Source organism: Bos mutus, chromosome 5 (genome assembly GCF_027580195.1).
Source record: "Bos mutus isolate GX-2022 chromosome 5, NWIPB_WYAK_1.1, whole genome shotgun sequence".
In the NCBI taxonomy this organism is placed as follows: domain Eukaryota; kingdom Metazoa; phylum Chordata; class Mammalia; order Artiodactyla; family Bovidae; genus Bos; species Bos mutus.
The window spans coordinates 42,763,901-42,789,828 of record NC_091621.1 but is presented as its reverse complement, the minus strand read 5'-3'; the positions used below and the strand labels follow the sequence as shown (position 1 = coordinate 42,789,828).

The 25,928-nt window shown below is 40.3% G+C and overlaps 1 protein-coding gene across 2 annotated transcripts in view; it reads left to right on the top strand.

The window, feature by feature from the left end:
• Nucleotides 1–25,928, top strand: part of LIMA1 (LIM domain and actin binding 1) — a 92,025-nt gene that overhangs the window by 25,497 nt on the left and 40,600 nt on the right. For both annotated transcript variants that reach the window (XM_005892022.3, XM_005892021.3), the window contains exons 2-3: nt 7,156–7,297; nt 19,766–19,811. In XM_005892022.3, coding sequence (XP_005892084.1) covers nt 7,179–7,297; nt 19,766–19,811 — 165 coding nt within the window. In that variant the 5' untranslated portion in view covers nt 7,156–7,178. The remainder of the gene's footprint in view (nt 1–7,155; nt 7,298–19,765; nt 19,812–25,928) is intronic.

Sequence of the window (25,928 nt, the reverse complement as noted above, 5' to 3'; positions counted from 1 at the left end):
TGGAGCCAAGATCCCCTGTAAATGCTAAAATTAGTGAGTAAAAGTAAGGAAAAATAGGATTAAGGTATGTCTCCCCAAATATTTATGAATTATAAACAGAAGAATATCGCCACTTTACATTGGAGAAACCTAGCAGATACCACCTTAACCAAGTGATCAAGGTAAACATCATCAGTAATAAGACAGACATCAACATAGTGTACCCTCTAATACCATGCACTGAGGAGGCTTATCAGCTTTGTAGTATTCTTCCCCAAATTCTATGACCTCAATCTAATCCGAGAAAACATTTTTTTTTTTAAAGCAAACTTTTTTTGAACATTGAGAGATGTTCCAGGCTTATCTTGTTTTTATCTCTCTGTCTCTGTCTCTCTCTCTCTTTAAATAGAAGTATAGTTGCTTTACACTGTTATGTTTCAGGTGTACAGCAAAGTGATTCGGTTAGATATATGTATTCTTTTTCAGATTCTTTTCCCTTAGAGATTATTATTAGATATTGAGTATAGTTCCCTGTCTAGGTTTATCTTGGATTTGTCCTGCTGCAGTTCTGGAATCAACCACTTCTCCAGAGAACCCTGGTTCTTCTTATTGGAGAAACCAGGAAACTCAAATTAGGGACAGTCTACATAATATCTGCCAGTATTCTTCAAAGTGTTAAGGCCATGAAAGGCAAGGAAAAACAGAGGAACTATCAGAGATTTAGGGCGACTTAAAGAGGCATGGCAAATAACTGCAGTGTAGGGTCCTAGAATAGAAAAAATACATTAATGAAAAACTGGTAAAATTTGAATAAAGTTTATAGTTAATTTGGTGGTATTCTACCAATGTTAATTTCTTAATTTTGATAATTGTACTGTTGTAATGTAAGATAAACCTAATGTAAGATAATGAAAAGTGTATGGAAACTTTTCTTTGCAACTCTATAAATCTAAAATTATTTCAAAATAAAAGGTTAAAATAGCTATTAACTTCCAATTTTTTTTTTCAGGGGTGTGAATTTAGTCATTATTTTTTGTATAAAAATACACCCTTAGAAACAAATGCAGTTTATATTATAAAGAAATGTGGTGTGGAAACACATTTCATGTTGCTTTTGTTTAAAATTTCCCTTTGCACCTTGAAATTTTTTTAATTTTTCACTCTTTTTTTGTTGGAGTATAATGGCTTTCCAAAGTTGTATTCATTTCTGCTATACATAGAAGTAAATCAGCTATATGTGCACATTGAAGTTTTTTAGATTTTTTTTTCTTTAAGTCTATAATCTATTTCTAAAGAACATTTTTCTTAAAACAATTGAGTTTGTACTTTGTTCTGTATTTTCTATTCAACCAACTATGCCCCTTGCACAAACAGCCATCTCAGGAGCAAGAAAAAGTAGCAAGAAATTGATTTTTTTTTTTTTTTGAGCTGTCCTGCTTTTTTTGTTGTTGTTGTTTTATGAAGTGATTTTATTTATTTACTTTTTTTTTGGCTGCGCTATGTGACATGCGGGATCTTAGTTTCCCAACCTGGATGGAACCCTCACCCACTCCAGTGGAAGGTGGCGTCTTAACCACTGGACCACCAGGGAAGTCCCAAGATTGGGTTTTTAAGAACAAGATTTTATTAGGGGCAACTCTTTTGCTTTTGTCAGTTTTGTTTCTGGGAGACAATTCGCTTGGTTAGGGAAAGTGAATTTATTAGAGTTGGTTTCCCAAGCGGCTGTAGACCTCACCCTAAGCAATCTCTTGAGGAAGCAGATACCTGGGGCCAAATTTCCCTGTGAGTCATTACCCAACCCTTGATTTTCAAGGACCTTTGTTAGAGATCTTTATATCCAGGCTACAGCTCACCTATAGGGGTTTAGCTGTTCCACTTCAAGTTACGAGGTGTGATAAAAGAACTTTGAACTGAGAATAGCTCTGGCTCTCATATTGACTAGATGGTGAGTTCGGGAAAGTTATTGGGTATTTATTTGGCTTAATTACCTTACTGTAAAAAGGGGGATTTGATTACTTGATTTCTGAGCTTCTCTCTTGATATAAAAATCTGCCATATGTATCTAAAACTGTAGGCATCTTCCTCTTAGCAAATAGTTCCCCTTTCTACGTACCCCATTATTTTTCGCTGTGCCACTGCCCCAGTCTCAGGCTAGAAATCTTAAGAGTTATTTTTGTTATATCCGTTTCCTTTAATTCCTGCCCAAATTTCCACCAGTCCAGCAGTTTTTCCTTCACAGGTGAAACTTGGGTTTTGGAGTCTGAATGCTGAATTCTGCCTCGGTCCTGTGTTAAATGTCTGACCTTAGGCAATTTCGCCAACCTTAATAAACCGCAATTGGGTTTTGTTTTGTTTTGTTTGTTTAATGGAAATTGTCTGTCTCCAGAGTTGTAATAATTAGAGTTAGTAAGTGCTGGATAAGTATAGCTGCTGTTGTTATTTGTATATGACAATGCAATGGATTAGATTTTAAAGTTCACTGGGCCACTGGAAAAAATAATCAACAATATTGTAGCCCCAAATGAATGCCTTGTCCGTTTGGAAAAGGGTTTTTGTTTTGTTTGGGCTCCCCTTGTGGCTCAGCTGGTAAAGAATCCGCCTGCAATGTGGGAGACCTGGGTTCAGTCCCTGGCCTGGGAAGATCCCCTGGAGAAGGGAAAGGCTACCCACTCCAGTATTCTGGCCTGGAGAATTCAGTGGGTCCATGGGGTTGTTTTGTTTTTGTTTTAGGTGTTGTTCGTGCTCTTTTCACCCTTAACAGAATTTCTAGGATTAAGGACATTGTCCTAAAGTTCGAGAATGGGACTCTCATCTGAGACAGAGTGAGTTGGGGGAGGTATCACAGATTTAATGCAAGTCCAGAAAGCCGAGATATTCACAATGGGAGAGTATTTCAGGCAGGCCCAAGGTAACTTTAAGTTTCTCTGGAAGAATGATTCTCATGTCTGATTCTCATGTCTTTCAGTAAGACACTCTTACTGAAAGATAATTTGTGTGGGTTTTCAGCTAGGTGGGTTCCGAGATTTTGTTGCCCATTTTCGACTTAGGCTAAAAGTGATGGTCTTAATCATTACTAGTACATGTGGTGGAAAGAAAATTAACTTTGGAGTCAAATAGAATATGAATTTGAATCCCAGCTCTGCTACTTTATAGCTAAGTGATCATTGTAACATTATTTAATACCTCTGAACTTCAGTTTCTTCATCATAAATGTAAGATAATAAAACCAATCTTTTAAATTGGTTGTGAGGGTTGAGATGTGTGCTGTGCATAAATAGATGTTTTAAAATGCTTATTTTGGGACTTCCTTGGTGGTCCAGTGGTTAAGACTCCCTGCTTCCACTTTAGGAGCCAGGGTTCAGCCCCTAGTCAAGCAACTATGATCCTGCATGCTGCCTGGCGTGGCCAGAGAAAAAAGAAAAGAAAAAATTAAAATGTTCATTTCCTTTCTAAGAGACTGATTTTTAACCTTTTAGCTTCCTCTTGTGTATCACTAGGATTTTTCTGCTGACGTGTAGATCTCAACATGTGTAAAGCGAAACTCCTTACTCCCCCTCTTCTTCCTCTATTTACTCTATCTTAATGGCATCAGCAACCTTCTAATTGTTCAACTTTGATGATGCCACCTTTGATTCCTTCTCACCCTAAGCCCGTTTTATTCTAAGAACTCTGAATTCTTTCTTCCCACTTTTCCATTCCCATCTATGCTAATTTAAACCTTGATTACCTTTCACTTCGACAATTTTAGGATCTTCTTGACCAGTGATTAAGATTCCAGTCTTTTCCTCTCTTACCAGTTTACACACTGCTGCAGAATCAGCTTTTAAAACATGGCTCTTATTATGTTACTTGCTTTTTCAGAAACTCCTAGTATCCAGCCATTGAGACTGGGTAATCCACTTATAGAACTCTTTTTTTTTTACATGTGTGGATATTGAAGCTCAGGGAAATTATTTTTTCCATTTGCCATAAAGGTCACTCATGTGCTAGGGAGTGACACATTACAACTAGACCTCACCTCTGCTCACCCACAGGCTAGTTCTTTCCACCAGGATTATGACCCAAATTCCTTAGCATGGTTTTCTTTTTTACCATCTGAGCCACCAGGGAAGCCCTATGGTTTTCTTTTTTGTTGTTCTTGTTATTGTTTTGACCTCGCCCCTTGGCTTTCGGGATCTTAGTTCCTCAACCAGGGATTAAACCCAGGCCCACAGCAGTGAAAGCATCAAGTCCTAACCACTGGACCATCAGGGAATTCTCATTAGCATGGTTTTCAAGGCTCTTCCCAGTCCATCCTCATTCTGTCTTTCCCTACTTTATCTTCAACTTCTTTTGCAACTAGAGTCTAACTCCATTAAAGTATCTTTTGCTGTTTCACTTCCCTAGTGGTGTAACAGTATCCCTCCTATCTGAAAGGCACTGTCCTCCTTCTGCCCTCACTTGATAAAATTCTGCCAGTTCTGTAACTATCAAGTCTTCCCTTCTCTCCCACCATGCCAGAAAATCAGGTCCTGTACTCCTAGACCATGCATTGCCTCTAACCACGTTCTGTCTTGTGCTACAATTATTTGTGTGCATTAGCAATCTTGTTAGATTGCATACATTATTTGGGCAGGACCTTGTAGGGAGTAGTTACTCAGCAACCTGGCACCAGAGGGCTTTCCCAGGTGGCACTAGTGATAAAGAACCCGCCTGCCAATGCAGGAGACATAAGAGACTCGGGTTTGAGCCCTGGGTCAGGAAGATCCCCTGGAGAAGGGCATGGCAACCCACTCCAGTATCCCTTCCTGGAGAATCCCATGGACAGAAGAGCCCAGTGGGCTACAGTCCATGGGACTGCAGAGAGTCAAACACGACTGAAGCGACTTAGCATGCACACAACCTGGTACCAGAGTTTATCAAAAATTATGTACTGGTTATCACCTTTGTATGTTCACAGGGTGCTAATAACATTGCTAGGAAGTAATAGCATACTTCTATGAAGATGTGGTCAGGGTGTGAGCCACCTCATTCCCTGTGTAAAGTGTGCTTATCCTAGCATTATACCAAGGTAGTTGTTCTGACTTGGCTTTCTGGCTGAGACCAATCAAAACCACAGAATTAGACTTGGGAATTAAAATCCTTTTACTTTTTCACACTAAGTCCCTCAAATAATTAATGCTTTTCCTTTTATCATGAACAAATATGAGAACATAATCTTTTGTATTTTTTTAATTCAGAATTGATCCCTTTAGAATTGATATCATTTATATGGGTAGTTACACTCGGGAAGCATAATTATACCAAATAATGTCTTAAAGCGTTTGCCAGTGTTTCCTGGATGTGTTTTAAAGGGTCATTATTGTGGTTTTACATAATTATGTTTAGCTGAATACACAGCTGTGTCTTTTTCTTGTTAGAGAAAGGACTGACAATGTCTGGTAGGTATGTCAGTTACAGACTGAAAAGCAGTTAAGTGAATATCATATATCAAGATTATTTGATACATGTAGGATTATTTCAGAGAACATGTATAGAATTAAGATTATTTTATCCAGGGAGAAGAGGTAATACAAAAAAAACTAAATTTATTGCTTACTTATTCTATGTCAGGGTCTTTTTCTCTTTATCTTATTTATTCCTCATGAAGATACTATGGGGAAAAAAAAGATACTATGAAGTGAGACTTCCCTGGTGGTCCGTTGGCTGAGACTCTATGCTCGCAAGGCCGGGGTCCCAGGTTCAATCCCTGGTCAGGGAACTAGACCCACGTGCCGCAGCTAAGAGTTTGCATGCCACAGCTAAAAGATCCTGTGTGCCACTGCCAAGACCTGGTGCAGCCAACTAAATAGATAAAGATAAATACTTTTCTAAAAAGGAACTATGGGATAAATACTATTGTTATGGATAAGAAGTCTAACTTTTAGGGAAGGACACACAGCTTTAAGTGATGGGGCCAACACTCCCATTTAAACGCATGTGTCTCTGATACCAGAGCTCCTTACCATAGGAGGGTTCTATGTTGCCCTCCAGCATGGGAATTGAAACAAACAAATAAACAAAAACAACAAAACTAGCATTGTTTTCAGACAAGGCTTTAGTGGGGAGAACAGGGACTACCTGTGGAAAAGTAGTGTGGTCCTTTGGGGCTGCTATCACTTACTTTGCATCACAGAACTTTTAGTGTGAAATGGAGGCCCACGTTGCTTGGTTATGCACACTGTGCTCTGCGGTTGTCAAGGCTGTTGGAAGTAGTACCCGATGAACCATGCATTCTACCAGATCAGTTACCTTCCGTGGTTGTCAAAAGAGCTGCAAGGAGTACTTTCATCTGTATTGTTCACTCTTCAAATAAGGAAACTATTGACTCATTTCTAATCTCATCTCTTTTGGACAAAGGTTGGGACTCCTTTGATAATTACTAGAGCAAAACCAAACAATCCAGTCTAGGTGATGTCAAGAGTATGACTTCATGGTATTTTTTTACTTGAGGCCACTACTAATATATTATACTTAAATGTTCTTGATACTATAATATGCCTAGTATTTAAAATATATTCACATCAAAAACCCTACAAAGGGGTAAGTATTCTCATTTTTCAGTGAGGTAACTAAAACTGAAAATATTATATAATTTGTTTAAGGTTACAGAATTATTATTTCATTTGAAGTCTATCTTGCCTTTAAGCCTGCGTTCTTTATACTATTCAGTGCTGTATCTGTAGCTTTTTCCCTAGTACCAAGTGGTCAGTGCTACAGAGCTTGGGGAAAAAAGGCAGCCAAAAGAAACCTGGATGTAGGTAGAACCTAATTTGGACCTGACTCTGCAGAGATGCCAGTTGTACTTCCCCTGGGGTGTAACTCAGAAGAGTGGAACATTTCACTCCAAATGTGACTTTGGAACAGACTTAAGTTCAGGGAAAAGCCAATCGATGTCTGCACAGTGGGGTCAATCATAAAATGATGCAAACTGAAAGGGACCTTAGAGATCACCTGATCTAACCTTCTCATTTTACAGGAAACTACAACCCCAATTCAATCATCTGATCTAGGTTACAGTTTTTGAGAGAACCGGTAGAGGAATACAATCTGCTGCTCCAGGGCTCTCTGCTCTCACTTACACCACACTGTTGCCAGTCATTGGGTGCTGGAGAACTCTCTTCTGTGTCTAATATTCTGACTTTCTTTATCACATAGGTACTTCATTATCTGTAGACAAGATGGAACCAACTCCATTTAACAGACGGCAATGGGCTTCTCTATCGTTGAGGGTTACAGCCAAAGAACTTTCCCTTGTCAACAAGAACAACTCATCGGCCATTGTAGAAATATTCTCCAAGTAAGTGCTGATCCTGGCCCAAAAGGACCATCTGTCTTGAGCAAACATCACCACCTGTCAGGGAGATCACTAAAGGAAGGGCATGTGTCTAATGACTTTCTAGAGCACCTTCTGGATTTTGAGTACCACACAAGACTCTGTGACAAAGGAAGATGATAATAATCAGGAGATACATTCTCTGTACTCGAATTTTCGTTCAGTTTGGGAAAGAAAGAGATTTAAACACAGGAGAGAATTATGAAACACATAGTTATTAATCACAATGTTAGCAAGTCCAAAATGAATGGGAGTAAGGACTAGATATAGGATAAGAGACAGTATGTGATCACCATGGATAGAAGCCGTCAGGAAGGCTTTCTGGTTGAGGTGAGGGGTTTTTTTTTTTTTTGTTTGGGGGTTTTCATGAGATAAGTTTTGAGGCAGGTTTTTAGTTGAAGGGAGTGTTAGGTGCACTCTATGCCTACGTTGTCTAATAAGGTAGCCACTACATATAAGGCTATTTAGATTTAAATTAATTAAAATAAATCTAATTAAATTATATTCATTTGAATTAATTTCAATTAAGTAAAATTAAATTATAGTTAAAATTCAGTTCATCAGCTGCACTAGCCACATTTCAATCGTCCAATGGCTATGTGTAGCTGGTGGCTACCACACTGGATATTGCAGAAACATTTCACCATTGCATAAGGTTCTGTTGACCAGTGTAAACTCTGTAGGCAGACTGCAGTCTATTTTAGTAAATAAAGGTTTACTACTTATAGGCTCCCTATTTTAGTAAATAAAGGTTTATTGTAATACAGCCATGTCTTTTTGTGTATTGTCTGTGGCAGGTTTTGTGCCACAACAGCAGAGTTAAAGCAGAGACCATATGGCCCTCAAAGTCTAATCTGGCACTTTAAGGAAACGTTTGTTGACCCCTGCTCTGGACTATGGGTTTTTTTGATATGAGGGCCCCTTTCCTGCGTATTTTATATTCCTAGTGTGTAGCATGACAATTAGAACATACTAAGCACTCAGCAAATGTTGAGGGAATGGTATAAGTTAGTGAGATGGTAAGCACGTTAACTTCACTCAACTAGAGATGCCATAGAGCTTAGGGAAGACGGTACATTTACTTCACTAAGTAGAATTTATTACTTTATAGGAGATACATTTAAAAGAAGGAAGATGGGAAAGATTTAAAGAAAGTGATTGTGGGAGCTATATCTGCTGCTGCTGCTGCTAAGTCGCTTCAGTCGTGTCCGACTCTGTGCGACCCCATGGACTGCAGCCTACCAGGCTTCTCCATCCATGGGATTCTCCAGGCAAAAGTACTGGAGTGGGTTGCCATTTCCTTCTTCAGGGAGCTATATCTAGAGTACAGCTAAATACCAGTAGGAAGTTTCTGTAATCTGCCACTGTCACTCTTTCTTCAATGACAAATCCATCAACCACCTGCTCTGTGGAAAACACTGCCCTTCTGACCTGTTCACCGAGGATATCGCTTAAGGTGGGGCAGAGATGGGAGGAGAGTGCACAGCCCTTTCCCCTTCTAAGTTATGCATTTTATATTGCTGTAAATTTATGTCAAACTTATATTCTTATCAAAAAGAAAAGAAAACCAATAAAGATATTGCAGAAAAAGGATCCAGATCTGAAAAACTATTAAGACTTAACTTCTGGCCTCAAGGAATGTAACAGTATAGTTTAGTATAATTTATATTAGTAGAAGTCCTTAGGAGAAGGCAATGGCATCCCACTCCAGTACTCTTGCCTAGAAAATCCCATGGACAGAGGAGCCTAGTAGGTGGCAGTCCATGGGGTCGCTGAGAGTCGGACACGACTGAGCAACTTCACTTTCACTTTTCACTTTCATGCACTGGAGAAGGAAATGGCAACCCACTCCAGTGTTCTTGCCTGGAGAATCCCAGGGATGGGGGAGCCTGGTGGGCTGCCGTCTATGGGGTCGCACAGAGTCGGACACAACTGAAGCAACTTAGCAGCAGCAACAGCAGAAGTCCTCAAACTTCCTTCATTTTAAGACTCATGTGAGATACTTGTTAATAATACGGTGTTCCAATTATCTATTGCTGCATAGAAAAAAAGTCTCCAAAATTTAGTGTCTTAAAATAATAATAGCATTTATTTTGCTGTGAGTCTCCAATTAGGGCAGTGCTTGCCTTTGTTGCTTTCCCCATCCTCGGTGTCTCAGAACTGGGGCCATAGTCATCTAAAGGCTTACTCGTAAGTCAGGTGGTGGATGCTGGCAGTCATCTGGGCTCTCAGCTGGGGCCATGATCAGAATAGCCGCACGTGGCTTTTCCATGTGGCTGCTTGGCTTGCTTGTCTGGGTTTCAAGGGCAAGCATCCAGAGAGGGAAGGAAGGAGGGAACAAAGAAGGAAGGGAGTCAGGGTAATGGTTATGTGGTCTTTTATGACCCACCCTCAGAATTTATACAGTATCACTCTTACCACATTCTCTTCATTAGGACTGAGTCATTAAGGCTGGCTCATATTTAGAGGGAGGGGAATTTGACTCTACCTTTTGGTGGGAGAAATGTCAGAGATTTGGGGGGACATATTTTAAGCCATCCGATATGGCTTCTCAACTCCTCCCTTAAAAATTCGGATTCGATGTATCTGTGATGGGCCCCAAGAATTTGTGTTTTTAACAAACGTAGTCTAGTGATTTTTAACTTCAGGGAAGTTTAAGAAGCACTGGTCGTGGAAGAGATGGACTTGTGAACTTGAACATAAAGCAGAACAAATAAGGGTTATTTGTTCAAGTAAAGATTGAACAAGGAAATAGGAAAAGGAAATAGGAAAGCAAGCAGTCGAGCATGAAGAAATACAGAAGGGAGAAGGGATTGGCACAGTTCAGTTAGCGCCAGATGATCGAAGGCCTTGAGTACCATGCTGAGTTTGGGATTTAGTTAGATAAGCAGCAGAAACAATGATTAGGCTTGTATTTAGAAAGATGCTCTGGCAACAATGTAAAAGGTATATTGGAAAGGTGACAGACTGATAGCATGGAGACAAGTTCTGAGACTCTTGAGAACCCACGTGAAAGTTATTGAGGGTGGGGGGCAGGAGGAGTGGAAAGGAAGGGGAGGTTTTGAGACAGTGTTGAGATATGATTAATGGGACTTGGAAACTCTCTGCTCTGCAGAGAAACTTCTCCACATTCTTGCCCTTTTCACCCTCCCCAGCCCCACTTCTCTTTCACTGAACTTGGTTTTCCCTTGACATGCATTCTGTCTGAGTCATGCCTGGTTTTTTTTGTGCATGCTACACTGAAATTTTCTGGGACCAGGAGTCAGGGGTGCTATTTCTCAGCTACTGTTTCCCATCCATTGTTTTTTTTTTTTTTCCCTGCCTTGTTCTGAAGTTCAAAACCTGTGCTTTGAGCTTACATTTAACCATAGTATCCTTATCCTCCCCATCATGGCAGTGGTGTGCCAAGCTCCTTGCCTTCAAGGGGGACCCTAGCTTCCCACTTCATTTTCTCTTCAGTATTTCTCAACATTTTGGATGAGGCAGATGTTCCTTGTACAGGATGCTCATCATCTTGCCTTCCTCCAAATGGTAGTAGTTCCCCATGATATGGTGACAGACAAAAAAAGTGGGGAGGGGAAAATCCCAATAAGATCCCCACACATTTCCAAATGTCCACTGGGGCCATTAATGCCCCCAGTGTAGAATCACCGACCCACATAAATGACCTGTCTGATAGTATGGACTCGTCATTTCTTCATTTCTTATTTATTTACTTATTTATTAATAATACACCATGTGGCTTGAGGGGTCTTAGTTCCCTGACCAGGGATTGAACGCATGCCATAGCAGTGAATGCACTGAGTCCCAGCCACTGGACCGCCAGGAAATTCCTGTGGACTCATCATTTCTTACTCTTCCATGTCTTCAGTCTGCTCATTCATTGTCTCCCATGCCCCCGTAGCTAGTCCCAACCTTCTCATCACCCAGAATCTGTCTCTGAAATATGTGTTTGGAAAACCTACTTTCTGATTAGAGCCTCCTGTCCCGCCTATTCTGCTTTCTTATTCCCACTGACCTGGCTCTTTGGCCAAACTGGAATACCCAGGCCATGATTGTTGGTCCCTTTCCTGGCTTCACTTCCTTCCCTGCCTAACTCGGTCAGTCACTTTAGTTAAACTTTCACCCTTCCTCAGTTCCCATCCCAGGGTTTTATTCTGTTGTCGTCATCCATTTCAGACAATTCCCAAGATAGAGGATTTGGGTCCTGTAGTAGCACTGATGAGAGGAAGTTGAAAAAAGTTGCTCATTTTAGGGGCTTCTTAATCTTGCAGAGAGAAAATGCAAAGGAACCTTAGAGGCCACCTTCTCACAGCATAGTAGGGTGACTGTCTTTTCACCACAAACGTTATAAGGGCAAATGGCAGTTATGCAGAATTGTAAATCCTGAACCCATTAATCAGAATCAGTGTGCCAGGTCTGTGGTAGATTCTTGATGGAAATTGATATTATTTCTAACCCTAATAAAAACTATATGAGGAAGGACCTGATCCCTGTTTTATGGTTGAGAACACTGAGGTGTAGAGAGTTAACCTGACCCCAAGTTAATATTTTGTGTCTGTCTAGTACTTTTCTTCTGATGCATAGATCCTGCTATTGAACTGGTTTTGAAGGATGGATAGAATTTTATTTGGTAGGCTGGGAGGATGGTGGTGACATGGCAGAGGAAGAACAGTCATAGGAAGTAAGGCACAGAAAAGGGAAAGAGCATGGGGCGTGATGTGCGTTTAAGACAGTGAAAACTGGAGAATCAGCCTGGATTTCTTCTCCAGGTCTCATACTTGATAGAGCCATATTGCTGATACTGCTTAAGGCTTTGAGGATTCACTCATAGTAGGTTCCCAAAGCAGATTGCAGGGCTGTTTTCCACAAAGCGTACATTAATTTCTACTTCAAACACTACTGACCTCATTTTCTCTTATTTTGAAACAGTCTCTCTTAGAGAATTCTAGTTCTTTAATTAGAATTCGTAAATGGAGTTTAGAATTAGTAAATCCTATGCAAGCCATTGGAGAAGGAAATGGCAACCCACTCCAGTGTTCTTGCCTGGAGAATCGCAGGGATGGGGGAGCCTGGTGGGCTTCCGTCTGTGGGGTCGCACAGAGTCGGACACGACTGAAGCGACTTAGCAGCAGTAGCAGCAGCATACATGTCTAGTTAAGAGACCCTAGGAAACCTTGAGATGTTTGTGATCAGAGGTTAATATAAAAATGTTATTTGGAGAAAGCGTCATCTGGCTGCTCTTTATAAGATTAGCTGGGCTTTACTTTCTAAGTGTTAATAACGTTTCACATGAATATGTACGTAAGAGTCATTTTTGTAGCATCATAGCATATGTCTCATGAGTGCTTTATAACTCCAGACTGATTTCTTTTATTAAGCCTCTGTACTATCTAAAGCGTTAAATCTGAATAAGGAGGATGCTCTTGATGAGTCAATTTGAACAGCCAGCTTTGGTTTCACTCACCAATGACTTCAGCATGGAAGAATCCTTTGCTTGATTAAAAGTTGACTCTTTTAGTAGAATTTGGTTTCTTGATTCTCTTTAACATATTTTTTAATTAATTTATTTATTTTCCTTTTTTTGGCTATGCTGGGTCTTCGTTGCTGCATGGGCTTTCTCTCTAGCTGCGGTGCACGGGCTTCTCTTATTGCAGAGCACAGGCTCTAGGTGCTTGGGCTTCGGTGGTTGTGGCTAGAAGGCTCTAGAGAACAGGCTCAATCGTTGTAGCACACCAACTTAGTCTTTCTGAGGCTTGTGAGATCATCTTGGACCAGGGATTGAACCCATGTTTCCTGCATTGGAGACACCCCTAGGGATCAGGGGAGCCCATGACTCATATGAAGGGAATCTAGCCCAGTGGTTTTCAAACTATCCTAATCGAGTTCTTTAGAGGAACTTCAGAGGTCATTTCTGGGAAGACAGGAAGATCTAAAGGGCCACGCATGTGACCTTTCACCCCAGAGGTCCCGCTTTGATCCCTTTAACATGTGAGGTTCTAAAGGAAAGTTATGACCAACCTAGATAGCATATTGAAAAGCAGAGACATTACTTTGCCTACAAAGGTCCATCTAGTTAAGGCTATAGTTTTTCCAGTGGTTATGTATGGATGTGAGAGTTGGACTGTGAAGAAATCTGAGTGCCAAAGAATTGTTGCTTTTGAACTGTGGTGTTGGAGAATACTCTTGAGAGTCCCTTGGACTGCAAGGAGATCCAACCAGTCCATTCTGAAGGAGATCAGTCCTGGGTGTTCTTTGGAAGGAATGATGCTAAAGCTGAAACTCCAGTACTTTGGCCACTTCATGCGAAGAGTTGACTCATTGGAAAAGACTCTGATGCTGGGAGGGATTGGAGGCAGGAGGAGAAGGGGACGACAGAGGATGAGATGGCTGGATGGCATCACCGACCTGATGGACGTGAGTCTGAGTGAACTCCGGGAGTTGGTGATGGACAGGGAGGCCTGGCATGCTGCAATTAATGGGGTTGCAAAGAATCGGACAGGACTGAGCAACTGAACTGAACTGAAGTTATCATTTGAAAAGAGGATTCTCCAGCAAAAACAACTACTGATCTAGCTAACCTTTGTCCCATTCCTCTGACAAATAAGAAACTTGAAGTGCAGCATTTGTGATGAAAGATCACACCCCAAGATAGTGGCAGAGCTTAATCCAGGACACTTAATCCCCCCACCACCATGCCTCCCCTCCTGTCCCTGCTCCTCCCACTCTTGTTATAACTTTACCCATTCCATAGACCCAAGAAAGAGCAGGTTTATATTTAGTTTTCTGTGACTGTCCTTCCATCATTAAGAAAAACTTTGACCCTCAGATCTCTACTTCATTGCTTCTCTGTACTATTTTAGTGGTGAAATTGTTCCAGAAGAAAATGCATTGCCTAAAACTTGGGAATTTCCATTTTCCTTTTTTTTTTTTTTGGCTCAGTGAGACCTTCCCTCTATTTGAGGGCATACAAGCAAGAGTCATGGCTCAGGAACTCCGTTCTCTGGCCTTAGAAAAGTTTGAGACAGTTATTACTCCCCAGATAATTTTAGCATCCTCCATCAGCTGCCTGCCTCACAGCTGAGCATTAATAAGCAGTTGCAAGATTAAATTCTGTATGTGAAGAGGAGACTGGAGGACAAGAAAATCTAGGAAGGGAAGAGGGATAAGCTTTTAATTATAGAAATCTCATGACAAATATTTTTTCCCTCAGATTGGAATCTTTTAAAATGCCTTTTCCCTCCCCATCAGAGACCTTCACATTTTGTGTCAGAATAATGCTAGTTACTCTGAGCATATTTGAAGAAAATCTAAAGCCTGAGTCCTAATCTAACATTGAATTCAGAAGTATTGTACCTCAATATCTCTTAGTATTCAAAGTGTCAAAATGTAAAAGTACCGAGGACCTTACTTGGAAGAAAGCAGTGGTGTGGAACCTTTCTCCCTGAGTTTCCACTGTTTAGCAAGTACTTCATTACAAATAAAGGGTGGTGATATTTGAGTGGGAGTTTCAAAACACAATTCAAGACTGCCATTGGCGTGTACACCTGTATCTTACAGATGCCTCAGTGCTAAAAGAATAGGACTAAAGATGAAGACTATTTTGATCTTTCTTTAAATCTGTGTTTCTATTAAGACAGTAAAAGGAAGGGAACCGCTGAGCTTATTTACCCAACTAACCACGGTGTAAATTGTTCTCCTTGCCTTGGGGAACAATTGACCAAGAATCAACCTGTCTGCTGATTGGGCTCTGTCTTTCATATATTGTATTATATTGCTGTAGTATACTGTAGATCATTACCCAAGGAGTGTGGAAACACAAGTTCAAGGCCAACTTTTAGTTCCTTTCTAGCTCTAATCTGCTGTGTTTCTGCATTTCTATTTTTAGGGACTCTCAGATACATTTCACTTTTCACTTTCAGATACATTAGTACAAGTGGGGAAAAAAAATACACAGGGCCATTCACCAAAGCACTATTTGTAATGATAGATAACTGTAAACAATCCAGATGTCCATTAAAAGGACTATGGGTTAATAAATTATAATGGAAGAGAAATGCCAGGGTTACCAAAGACTTCTGTGTTGCTTAGAAAAGTTATCTAAAACATAGTGAAGAGATGTTTGTTAGCCTTCATCTTAGATGGCCTTTTGCCACTTTTTCCCACATTTTTTCTTCCCTTAGTTTCTCTGGAAGTCTGTTTTTTCTCCTACCTCTGTTCCTTCTCTGTTCTCTAACAGAGAATGAGAACCTCTTCTTCATGTTCTGACTGCTAATTGTTAACGTCTCCAGGACTGAGTTCTGAGCCTTTTCTTACATTGCACATTCTTCATAGATGATATCATAGAGTTACACAGCTTTCATACCATCTGTGGACAGACAAGTCCTAAATTTATGTTGTTCATTCAGATCTCTCTTTCCAGCTCTAGAACATGTATCAAATCACTGTTACCACCAAAGGGATGTTTTGGTTAGCATGGCTAACATGGAACTCTTCATCCTCCCCATCCCCAACTGTGCTCCTCCATCCATTGACTCAGCTGTTGAAAACCTGGGGATCATTCTTGACTTGTTTCTCATTACCAATCCTGTTGATTCGACTTCTGAAATATACCTCAAGTCTATTCACTTTATCTCCAGTGCTACCTCCCTGGACCTTCCTGCATCGTCTGTCACCATTGCCACCTCTATCCTGCACCCCGACTCCAGTCCATTCTCCACACAGCATCCAGTGCTCTTTTAAAAACATAGCTTGGGGACTTTCTCAGTTGTTCAGAGGTTGTTCTTGCACTCTCCAGCAGGGGGCATAGATTCAATCCCTAGTTGGGGAACTAAGAGTCCATGTGCTACTCGGCATACCCAAAAAATAAAATAAAAACATAGCTTGGATTAATGACCATTCATTGTACCATTGACCATTCATTCATTGTACCTAAGATTACATTCAAAATTCTTAGAATAGCCTGCAAAGCCCTTGATGCCTGGCATCGTCTCCTGACCTCTGCCTTTCTCAATGTGCTTCAGCAACATTGGAGTTCTTTGTGTATCTTATACATGGGAGACACTGTCTTGCCTTAGGGACTTTGTGTGTGCTCTTTTTCTTTGCCTGGAATGCTTTTCTTGCTTTGTTTTGCCTGGCTGACTCCTGATCAAACTGCAGATTTCAGCCTAAAGGTCATTTCCTCAGCAAGGCTTTTCTTCACACACACACACACACACACACACACACACACTGCCCCACCCTACCCCACACCCGCCTTCTGAATTCAGTTCCTTTGTTAGGTTGTTTAATAGTACTCTGTCCTTCTTTGAAAGATTTATCCCTATAGTATGTGTTTAATATTTAAACTATAAGCTGTCTGAGAGCAGGAACTATGCCTTTTTTGGTAATTTCTTTCACTACTTTTTCTCTAGTGCTTAGAACATACTTTTTTTTTTTTTAATTTTTTCACTAGTGCCACTTGGCTTGCGGAGGCTTGTGGAATCTTAGTTTCCCAGTCAGGGATTGAACCAAGGCCATGGCAGTGAAAGCACCAAGTCCTAACCATTGGGCCACAAGGGTCCCCGGTGGCTCAGATGGTAAAGAATCTGCCTGCAATGCAGGAGATCCAGGTTCAATCCCTGGGTCAGGAAAATGCCCTGGAGAAGGGAATGGCAACCCACTCCAGTATTCTTGCCTGGGGAAAGCCCATGGACAGAGGACCCTGGTGGACTACAGTCATGGGGTCAAAAAGACTGAGTGGCTAACACTTTCACTGTTTCTTGAATGAAAACTCAAGCTGTTCTAAAATGGAGAAAAGTAGATGCAGTATAGTATGTACAATATTATTTGTTAAATATGTTTCAAATGCAGTATTATTTTAAATTTTTATATATTTTAGATGTTAATCTCTTATCAGATATATGATTTTCAAATATTTTCTGGCATTTCATGGTTTACCTTATTGAAAAAACTGTCTTTTCCCTGTTAGATGGTCTTGGCACCCTTGTCAAAACCCTTTGACCATATATGTGAGGTTTCGTTTCTGGGCTCTCTATTCCATTCCATTGATCTTATATCACTGTCTTTATGCTGTTACCAGATTCGATTTTTTAAATATTTTTGGTAATATATACATAAAGTATAGTTTACCATTTAAACAATTTTAAGTATACATTTCAGTGGCATTAAAGTCCATTCACACTGTGCAACCATGCTTTTGTTCTTTATATAGCTGTGTAGTATTCCATTGCATGAATACATTATAATTTATTTACCAGTCTGCTGCTAATGGACATTCAGGTTGTTCTCAGTCATTTGCTATTACATTTAGTGCGGTGACAAATAATCTAATGTAAAAGTTATTTTTGCTTATGTGAGTGTACCTATAAGATAAATTCTGGAAACAGAATTGGCAAATTGTAACATTTATGCTTTTGTAATTTTTGTAAAATTGACAAAATGCTTTCCCTAGAGGTTTTATTTATTTACCCTCTGTATATTGGGTTTTTTTTTCCTTAAAAAAAAAAATGTTTTTTCCTACTTAGATAAGAAATGTTCTTAGTGTTGTTTGAATTTTTATTTTGAGGCTAAACATTCTTATTTTTTGTTTGAGTCACTTGATATTTTCTGTGAACCCTGTGTTTATGTTTATGCCCATTTTTCTATTAAGTTGCTTTTGTTGGTTTCTTACTGATTTGTAAGAGTTCTTTGTATTTTAGAGAAATTAGCCTTTTGTCTGTAATATGTTTCAAATATCTCTGTAGCTTGTAATTTGACTTACAGCAGTTCTAATCCCATTTTTTTCCATAAGCTGTGGTCAGTGAAATCCCAATTGTTTTTGGAAGTTCTTTCACCCTACCCTTTAAGAAAACTCTGCTCAGTTTCAGAGTATTACTCAGTCTAGTGAATGAGACACTGCTACCTGATTGTTAAACTTTAAGCGGTAGTAAGAACTGGAGGAGACCTTAGAAATCCTCTCACAATTACTTAATTTTGTGGATGAGGCCCAAACAAGTTATATAACCCAGGTTACGTAGTAGGAAAGCAGTGATGTTAAATCTAGACGTTTCCTCTGGCTTCCATTTTGGATGAGGTTGTTCTATTTAACACACACACTGAGGAAGTTCTGAGCTTGTGAAGGTATTTATGAGCTGAAAGTTAGTATTGGTTAGGGAATGGGCCCTTTCCCATATTGTTCTTTATCTTCTTGTCTCATCTCCTTTTCCCTGCCCACATGCCTTGTAAATTCTGAAAGTCTGCCTTAAGACAGGAACAAGTGACCCATTGACCAAGCCCTTTTCTAGGGTTGGGGTTAGGTTGGTGAGTTCAAGGCCTGCAGGCCCAAGGAATCAAATCAGTAAGTTCTAGGCACGCAGGCCTCACCTGGTGGGATTCTTCTAGTGATAGTGCTGCCTTCATTGTTTGACTCAGAGGCTCTGAGGAAGCCCCATTAAGACAGTTCAGAGTGGTCTGGAGGTTTGTTGTGGCCTGGACGTCCCAAGCCTTTTTTGCTTTCAAATGGAGGAAACCGGATCACCTCTGAAAAGCCCTGGGACTTCAGTTGTTCCTCAGGAATCTCCTGAGCAAATAGTAAAAATGATAAAATGATTGAAAGTAAAAATTAAAGGAATAAAATTATAGAAGCCTGTTTATCAACTCTAAGATGCCATCGACTGTAGGCTGGGCCATTATTTTATGCATCACTAAAGGAAAAATACTGTTAATTAAAAGAACTAATGCTTGCTTAGCATAGAAACTTTTCTCACAAATCACTCTTACACATATATTTAAAAAAAGGAAAACAATTTTTCTTTCAATGGCAAATCGAAGTGTAGTCTCATTAAAGACATTTCAGTGGCATTTAAAGGATGTATAATACCTTCAAATATATTTAACTGAGCAAAAGCGACAGTACCAATAGCTTAGGCTAAATTTACACATGTACAGGCCGTATGACTACTTCTTGATCATTTGGCCAACAAGAATTGTAAGATTTTAGAGGCATTAATGAATGGGGAAAGTGCAACCTAGGGTTAATGTAATACTGTACCCTTTGACTAATTCCAAAGCATTTATGTACATGGCTTTTTATACATCATTTATTCTTCCCAGCATTATAGTAGATCATTTTCTAGGTAAGGAAACTGAGGCTTAGAGAGGTTGACTTGCCCCAGATTACATTAAGTAATGAAACTGAGACTTAAAAACCCAGGCTTTCTGCTGTCTCCATTTTCCCAGCGTTTGACCTCGTTGTCTTGGCTCTTTCTCTTAGAGCAGTTGACTGCAACAGTGCAGGAAGTGAGGGCTGCCCCGATTCTCTGCTTTTGATAGAGGTGACTGATGATAATCCTTGGCAGAGATAGGTGTGCAGAAGTGGTTTTCTTGAAGTTTGAAAGTGTAAAAATTTAAGTTTAATTTGAGGATATTCTTTTTCCCCCCCTCTTCTCTAAGGTACCAGAAAGCAGCGGAAGAAGCAAACATGGAAAAGAAAAGAAGTGTAAGTATTTGGAAGCCCTGCGACACGTGGAACTTCGTGGTCGCAGCTCATGTGGCCCAGCCCCCTGCAGCCTCCGCGGGACTGTGGGCTCTGCGTCAGCTGAGCCGGGCCTTTGTGCCGGCTGGTCTCATTGCTGAACCATTTGCTCAGGAGAACTTGGCTCAGGTGCAGAGAATCTTATTTTTTTCCCTGAGGTTCTCCTTTGAGCCACTTTTTCTTTCCTGAGTTGAGTGAAAGACAGAAGGCCAAGTACTTTGCTTGTGGTTATAAAATGGCTTACTGCTTCTGCTCAAATCAGGAGACAGGGCTTCCTAGGCTGTTTCTTTTTTTCCAAATCAAACAACCAGAAAGTCTCTCTGCATTTAAATGGTAGCAGCTGTGCAGCTGTTGTCATTCCCCTGGGTTCTTTGTTTAAAGCAAACTTCTTGACCCAGTCTAGTTAGCAAATTTCTTAGCAGCAGGATCCACCAAAGGCAAAAACCTCAGAACCAGCTCTCGGCTCTACCCGTTTTGTACTTTCCCGCTGGCTAACTTCCAGTTTGGCTGGGTAGTGTATTTCTTTTGAAATCTTACTTGATTTCTTCATATGAGGGGAAAAGCCTCACATATTTGGGCAAGAATTCTTCATTTGTCTGGCATTACAAAAATATCCTCCTGGCAGTTTTCAGCACCTAACCTATTTAAGTGAGTGCAAAGCATGCCTCTGTCACTTTGTCTTCTCTAAGGGGGCAGTGCTGACTGGGTCTTTGACAATTTTCCTGTAATTCGAGAATGGAGCCCTTCTGGTGCACTGTAAGAAAACTTACCATCACTTCACTCAACTGCTGGTTTTCTTTTCTTTCCTACTCTCTCTCTCGCTTGTTATTTTTCCCCTTTCTCTTTTCTTCATTCCTTTTTTCCTTTCACTCATTCATTTTAGCAAGTATTCAGAGTGCCCACTGTATGCCAAGCACTGCTTTAGGCACTAATACAGACTACATCTCTGCCCCCATGGAGTTTATATTCTGGTGGGAGAGACAGACCATAAAGATGTAGCAGGTATAAAACAAAATGAAGCAGGTAAGAGGGATGAGTATAGTGGTCAAGGAGGCATTTGAGCAGAGGTCTGAGGACAGGAGCTTGGGAGAAAAATAATTCAGGCAGAAGATAAGAGCACATGAACATGCCTCGAGGCAAGAACATCCTAAATGTATTTGAGGAACAGGAAGGGAAATGTCATGTCCAGTTGTGAGGACATGGACCTTAATTCTGATTAAATGGGGGCCTTTGAAGGGTTTGTGCAAAGGATTAATGTGATCTGACTGAAATTTTAAAAAAAGGAGGAAGAGACTAGAGGAACAGTAGCAAAAGCGTGAAGACCAATTATAAGACAGTTGCAGTGATTTAGGCAAAAGATGATAATGGATTGGACTGGAGTCATAGCTATATGGGTTTCCCACATGACTCAGTGGGTAAGAATCCACCTGCAATGCAGGAGACATAAAAGATGTGGGTTCAGTCCCTGAGTCAGGAAGATCCCCTGGAGGAGGGCATGGCAACTCACTGCAGTATTTTTGCCTGGAGAATCCCAAGGACAGAAGAGCCTGGCGGGCCACAGTTCATGGATTGCAGAGTCAGACACAACTGAAGTGACTGAGCATAGCACAGCACACAGGAGCTCTACAGGCAATGAGAAGTAGTCAGGATTTATACTGAAGGTAGAAAGGAAGAATTGCAACAATGCATCTGGCCCAAACACCAGGAAAAATGCCATTGAGATCAGGAAGGTGGCAGTAAAAACAAGTTTAGAGAAGGGAAAATATTTGTTAGAAGCTTAGCTTTGGACATGTTAAATGTAATTCTTTATTAAGACTTCCAAGTATCGATGTCAAATAGGAGCTTGGATGTACAAATCTGGAATTGGAAGAGATCCAGCCTGGAGATGAGATCTGTGTGTATCAAAGTATCAGTGGTTTGTAAAGATAAGAAATGGATGAGATCACCTGGGGATTGAGTGTAGCTAGAAAAGAGGTCTGAGTACTGAGTTCAGGGGCACCTTGCCATTTAAAGGTTGGAGAGAGAAGGAAGAACCAGCAAAAGAGACTTAAGAAGGAGCAGCTGGTGAGATGCAGTGAAAAAAAGAGAATGGAGTACCAGATGTCCAGTGAAGAAAGTGTTTTCAAAAGGCAAATTATCGAGTCAAACGCACAGATAGGCTAAGAATTGACAATCAGATTTGGCAACATGAAGATCATTGGTCACTTTGTGCTGTTTGGTAGTGATGGGCTAAAGGCCTGATTGAACTAGGTTGTCTAATCAAGACAGTCAGATAACAAAAGTTGATACCACAAGTGGAGATAAACATTTATGGAACATCTTTTATGTGTCCCGAAAGCACCAAGAGGAATAGGATGTGGTCCCCGCCTTCAAGGAACTGCTTAGAGTTTAGAAAGTAGGATTTATTTTATTTATTTTTAAAATCAGATAGCATTCTCTTTTTAAAAATCTTTATTTATTTTATTTCTTGCTGCACTGGGTCTTTGTTGCAGCGTGCAGGCTTTTCTCTAATTGCAGCAAGTGGGGGCTACTCTGTATTTGGAGTACTTAGGCTACTCATTGTAGCGCCTTCTCTTGTTGCAAGGCACAGGCTCTAGGCATATGGACTTCAGTAATTGTGGCTCTCAGGCTTAGTTGCTCCACGGCGTGTGGAATCTTCCTGGACCAGGGATCGAACCTGTGTCCCCTGCATTGGCAGTTGGACTTCCAACCACTGGACCACCAAGGAGTCCCAGAAAGTAGAATTTAGAATCTCAGTGTGGTAAGTACCATATTAAAGAAATATGCAAGGTGCTGGGGGAGAATTTAGGAAGGACTCATAACCTGGACTATGTCATGTCCAGGGAGACGTCCCAAAAGAAGTGGTATCTGACTGAGCCTGAAGGATGACTAGGAATTAGCTAAATAAAGGGGGCAAAGGAGTGGTAGAGGAAGCAGCAGGTGCCCAGTGTGGAGGCATAAGAGAACAGGCGCATCTGACAGTAGAAAAGATAGCTGTCCCATTCACCGAGATGGAAAATTCAGAAAAAGAGTGAGGAGTAAAGGGAGGAGAGGGGAGACTTCAGCTTTAGACAAGGATGAGTTTAAGGTATCTGTAGGATTTCCAGGTAGAACTGATAGGTAAGGAGAGCTATCTGGCTCGAGTTATAGGGTGTGGATCATCCATCTAGGTGGGTGAAAGACATCATCTATAGAAAAATATGTAAAGCGACTAAAGAGGATGACCTAAAAAGGCAGAATCTTGAGGGACCCCACTATATAAGGGAGGAACTAAGGAAGAGAAACTTGTTTAAAAAGAAAAACCTGAAGAATGTCTAGAAAAAAATGGAAAGAAATCTAGGAAAAAGGGATGTCACGGAAACTATATAAGGAAGGAAATTTTTAAAAGGGGGGAGCAGTCAATAACATCAGATGCTATAGAGAGATCAAATAAAACAAAGGAGAAGTGTCTATTGTAATGGGCAGTTGAGGTAAAAGGGTGTGAGCAGGTGATTAAAGAAGAAACAATAAACCGAAAAAAAAATGCTTTTACCTCACCAATAATCAATGAGATATAAATTTAAATAACTGTGAGATATAAATTGTAACCTAAACAGTAGACAGATTTTTTAATTGGTGAAGTCTACTAGGCAATGCCTATTAAAATTTTGGATGTGTTTAATACCCATTGATCCTGCAATTGTGCTTGTAGGAATGATCATTGAGAAACACAAGTGAAATAAAATAAATGTAAAATGATATTTATTGCAGGATTCTTTGTAATACTGAAATGTTTAAAATTAGATATTCATCAGTGGGGAAATAGTAAATCATGGTATCTACATCCATTATAATAATATAGCATATGTTATGTATGATATCATATGGTTAAGATTTTATGTAACATGGAAAGGTATCAAAAGCACATTAAATGATTAAAGGACTTATGTGCAGAATAGTAAGTATAGTATGATTTTGTAGAAAAAAAAAGATACTGTATAAAAATAAGGGAAAAGTTGAGAGCATGCGCAGCAAACTGTTGACAATGGATGTCTTGGTTAGGAGGAGCAGAGGAGTCAAATAGAGAAACTTGAAGCATATATTCAAGGTGTATATATTCCTATACTGACTATGACTCCCCCCCCACAATTAGTTTTTAAAAATACTTTTGTAATTGAGAAAAGTAATAAATTAAAAATAAGATAATGAAATGAAAATTGTAAAGAAGTAATTGGTGATCCTGATTTGTGCTAATTCAGAAGTGTTTTGGTAGTAGAATTAGAAGGAATGGAAAGTAGTCAGGTAGGAACAGCAACTACACAAGACTGTGCTTTCAAGACCCTTAACTGTGAAATGTGGGAGACAGCACTAGCTGGAAGAAAACAACATTGAAGATTGGTTGCTTTTTTTTAACAAAAATGTTTTATTTTGAAATAATTTTGGATTTATAGTTAGCATTATTAACTTAGTACAGAGAGCTCCCATAAAGCTCAGCCTACCTTTCCCTAATGCTAGCATGTTCTATAACTATGGTACATTTATGAAAACTAAGAAATTAACTTCGGTGTAACCCTATAAGTTAAACTAGACTTTATTCAGATCTTACCAGTTTTTCCATAAATGACAGATGGTTGCTTTTAAGATCTACCAGACTTGTAAGTGGTCTAATTTGTCTCCTGAAGAACAGGGTGGAATGTATGTATAAATTTATAGCGACGGCTGTCCAGGTGAAAGAATACTTATATTCTTAGAAAGCAAGATAGAGACACATTCAGGAGCAAGTGGGTAAATCTGTTTCTTTAGCAAATGCTGGGATCAGGTTACATGATAGCTTGGATTTCCAGAAATGGAGCCCTTCTTTTCTCTTCCCCTTCCATTTGTATTTAGGACACAGAAACACAGATGATCAATACCACCATTGATTATATTTTCAGTTTCCCTTCAAGCCTGGGATATGCCACATCTTGAAATCTGTGCTGTTTGGACAGTCATCATAATGACTGGCTGCCACTTTTTTGAGTAGCTCTTAGCCTAGAAATGTCTCCCCCTCCTTGGAAGCTGTGCATCCAAGTGGTCTGTACTTCCAGCCTACTGCTGCATCCTACCAGACATCGTCCTGCTTTTAAGATGAAGATTCCCCTGCCAAGATTTCAAACACTAAAGCTCATTTGACCCCACCTCTTCATTTTGCGGGTGGAGTAACAGACCCAAAGAGAGGAAGGGATTTATCCAAGGGCCCTTCCAAGTCAAATGTTCCTGCAGAAAGGACATTGTTGCGTGTTCTGAGTGTGCCTGATCCTGTTTTAGGCACCTGGTGATGATCCAGAGGCAGCATCCACAGAGATTCTCAGCCTTGCTGGGTAGTATTCTGGATGTCACTTTGAGAAAGGAGGCTGGGGTTTTCTTGCAACCAGTGGGGCCATTGAATACTTGTACCCTCCCTGACTTCCCACTGCCTTATTCTAGGAGAATACTTGGTAAAATGTTAAAACCTTGATGCAAATGACATTGATTAAAATTTCACCTTATTACCCCTCCTCCACCACCTGACTCTGAAACAACAGAGACTGTAGAGAGAGTAGAAAGAACAATAAGAGACTGTAACTCCAGTTCAGGATTTGAGAGATGACTGGATACTGTTTGTTGATCATGATTGTGAGGTGTGGCTGGAGGAGTGAGGAGGGCCACCCATTTAATAATAGTCACCACTATTGGTCAATTGCAACATACGTGCTTTTGTATAGTTGCATTTATTCTCCACAATAGCCCTGTATGGTAGTTTCCAGAAATTAGGAAACTTGCCCAGGGTCGTTTGGCTGGATGAAGCTGGATTATATAAGCATTATATGCTCATTATAGGAAATACAGATACGATACATAAAAGAGGTAAGTGATGGGGATTTGCTGTATAGCATAGGGAATTATGGGGCTTCCCAGGTGGCGCTAGTGGTAAAGAACCCACCTGCCAATGCAGGAGACATAAGAGACATGGGTTTGATCCCCTGGTTGGGAAGATCCCCTGGAGGAGGGCATGGCAACCCACTCCAGTTTTCTTGCCTGGAGAATCCCATGGACAAAGGAGCCTAGTGGCTACAGTCCATG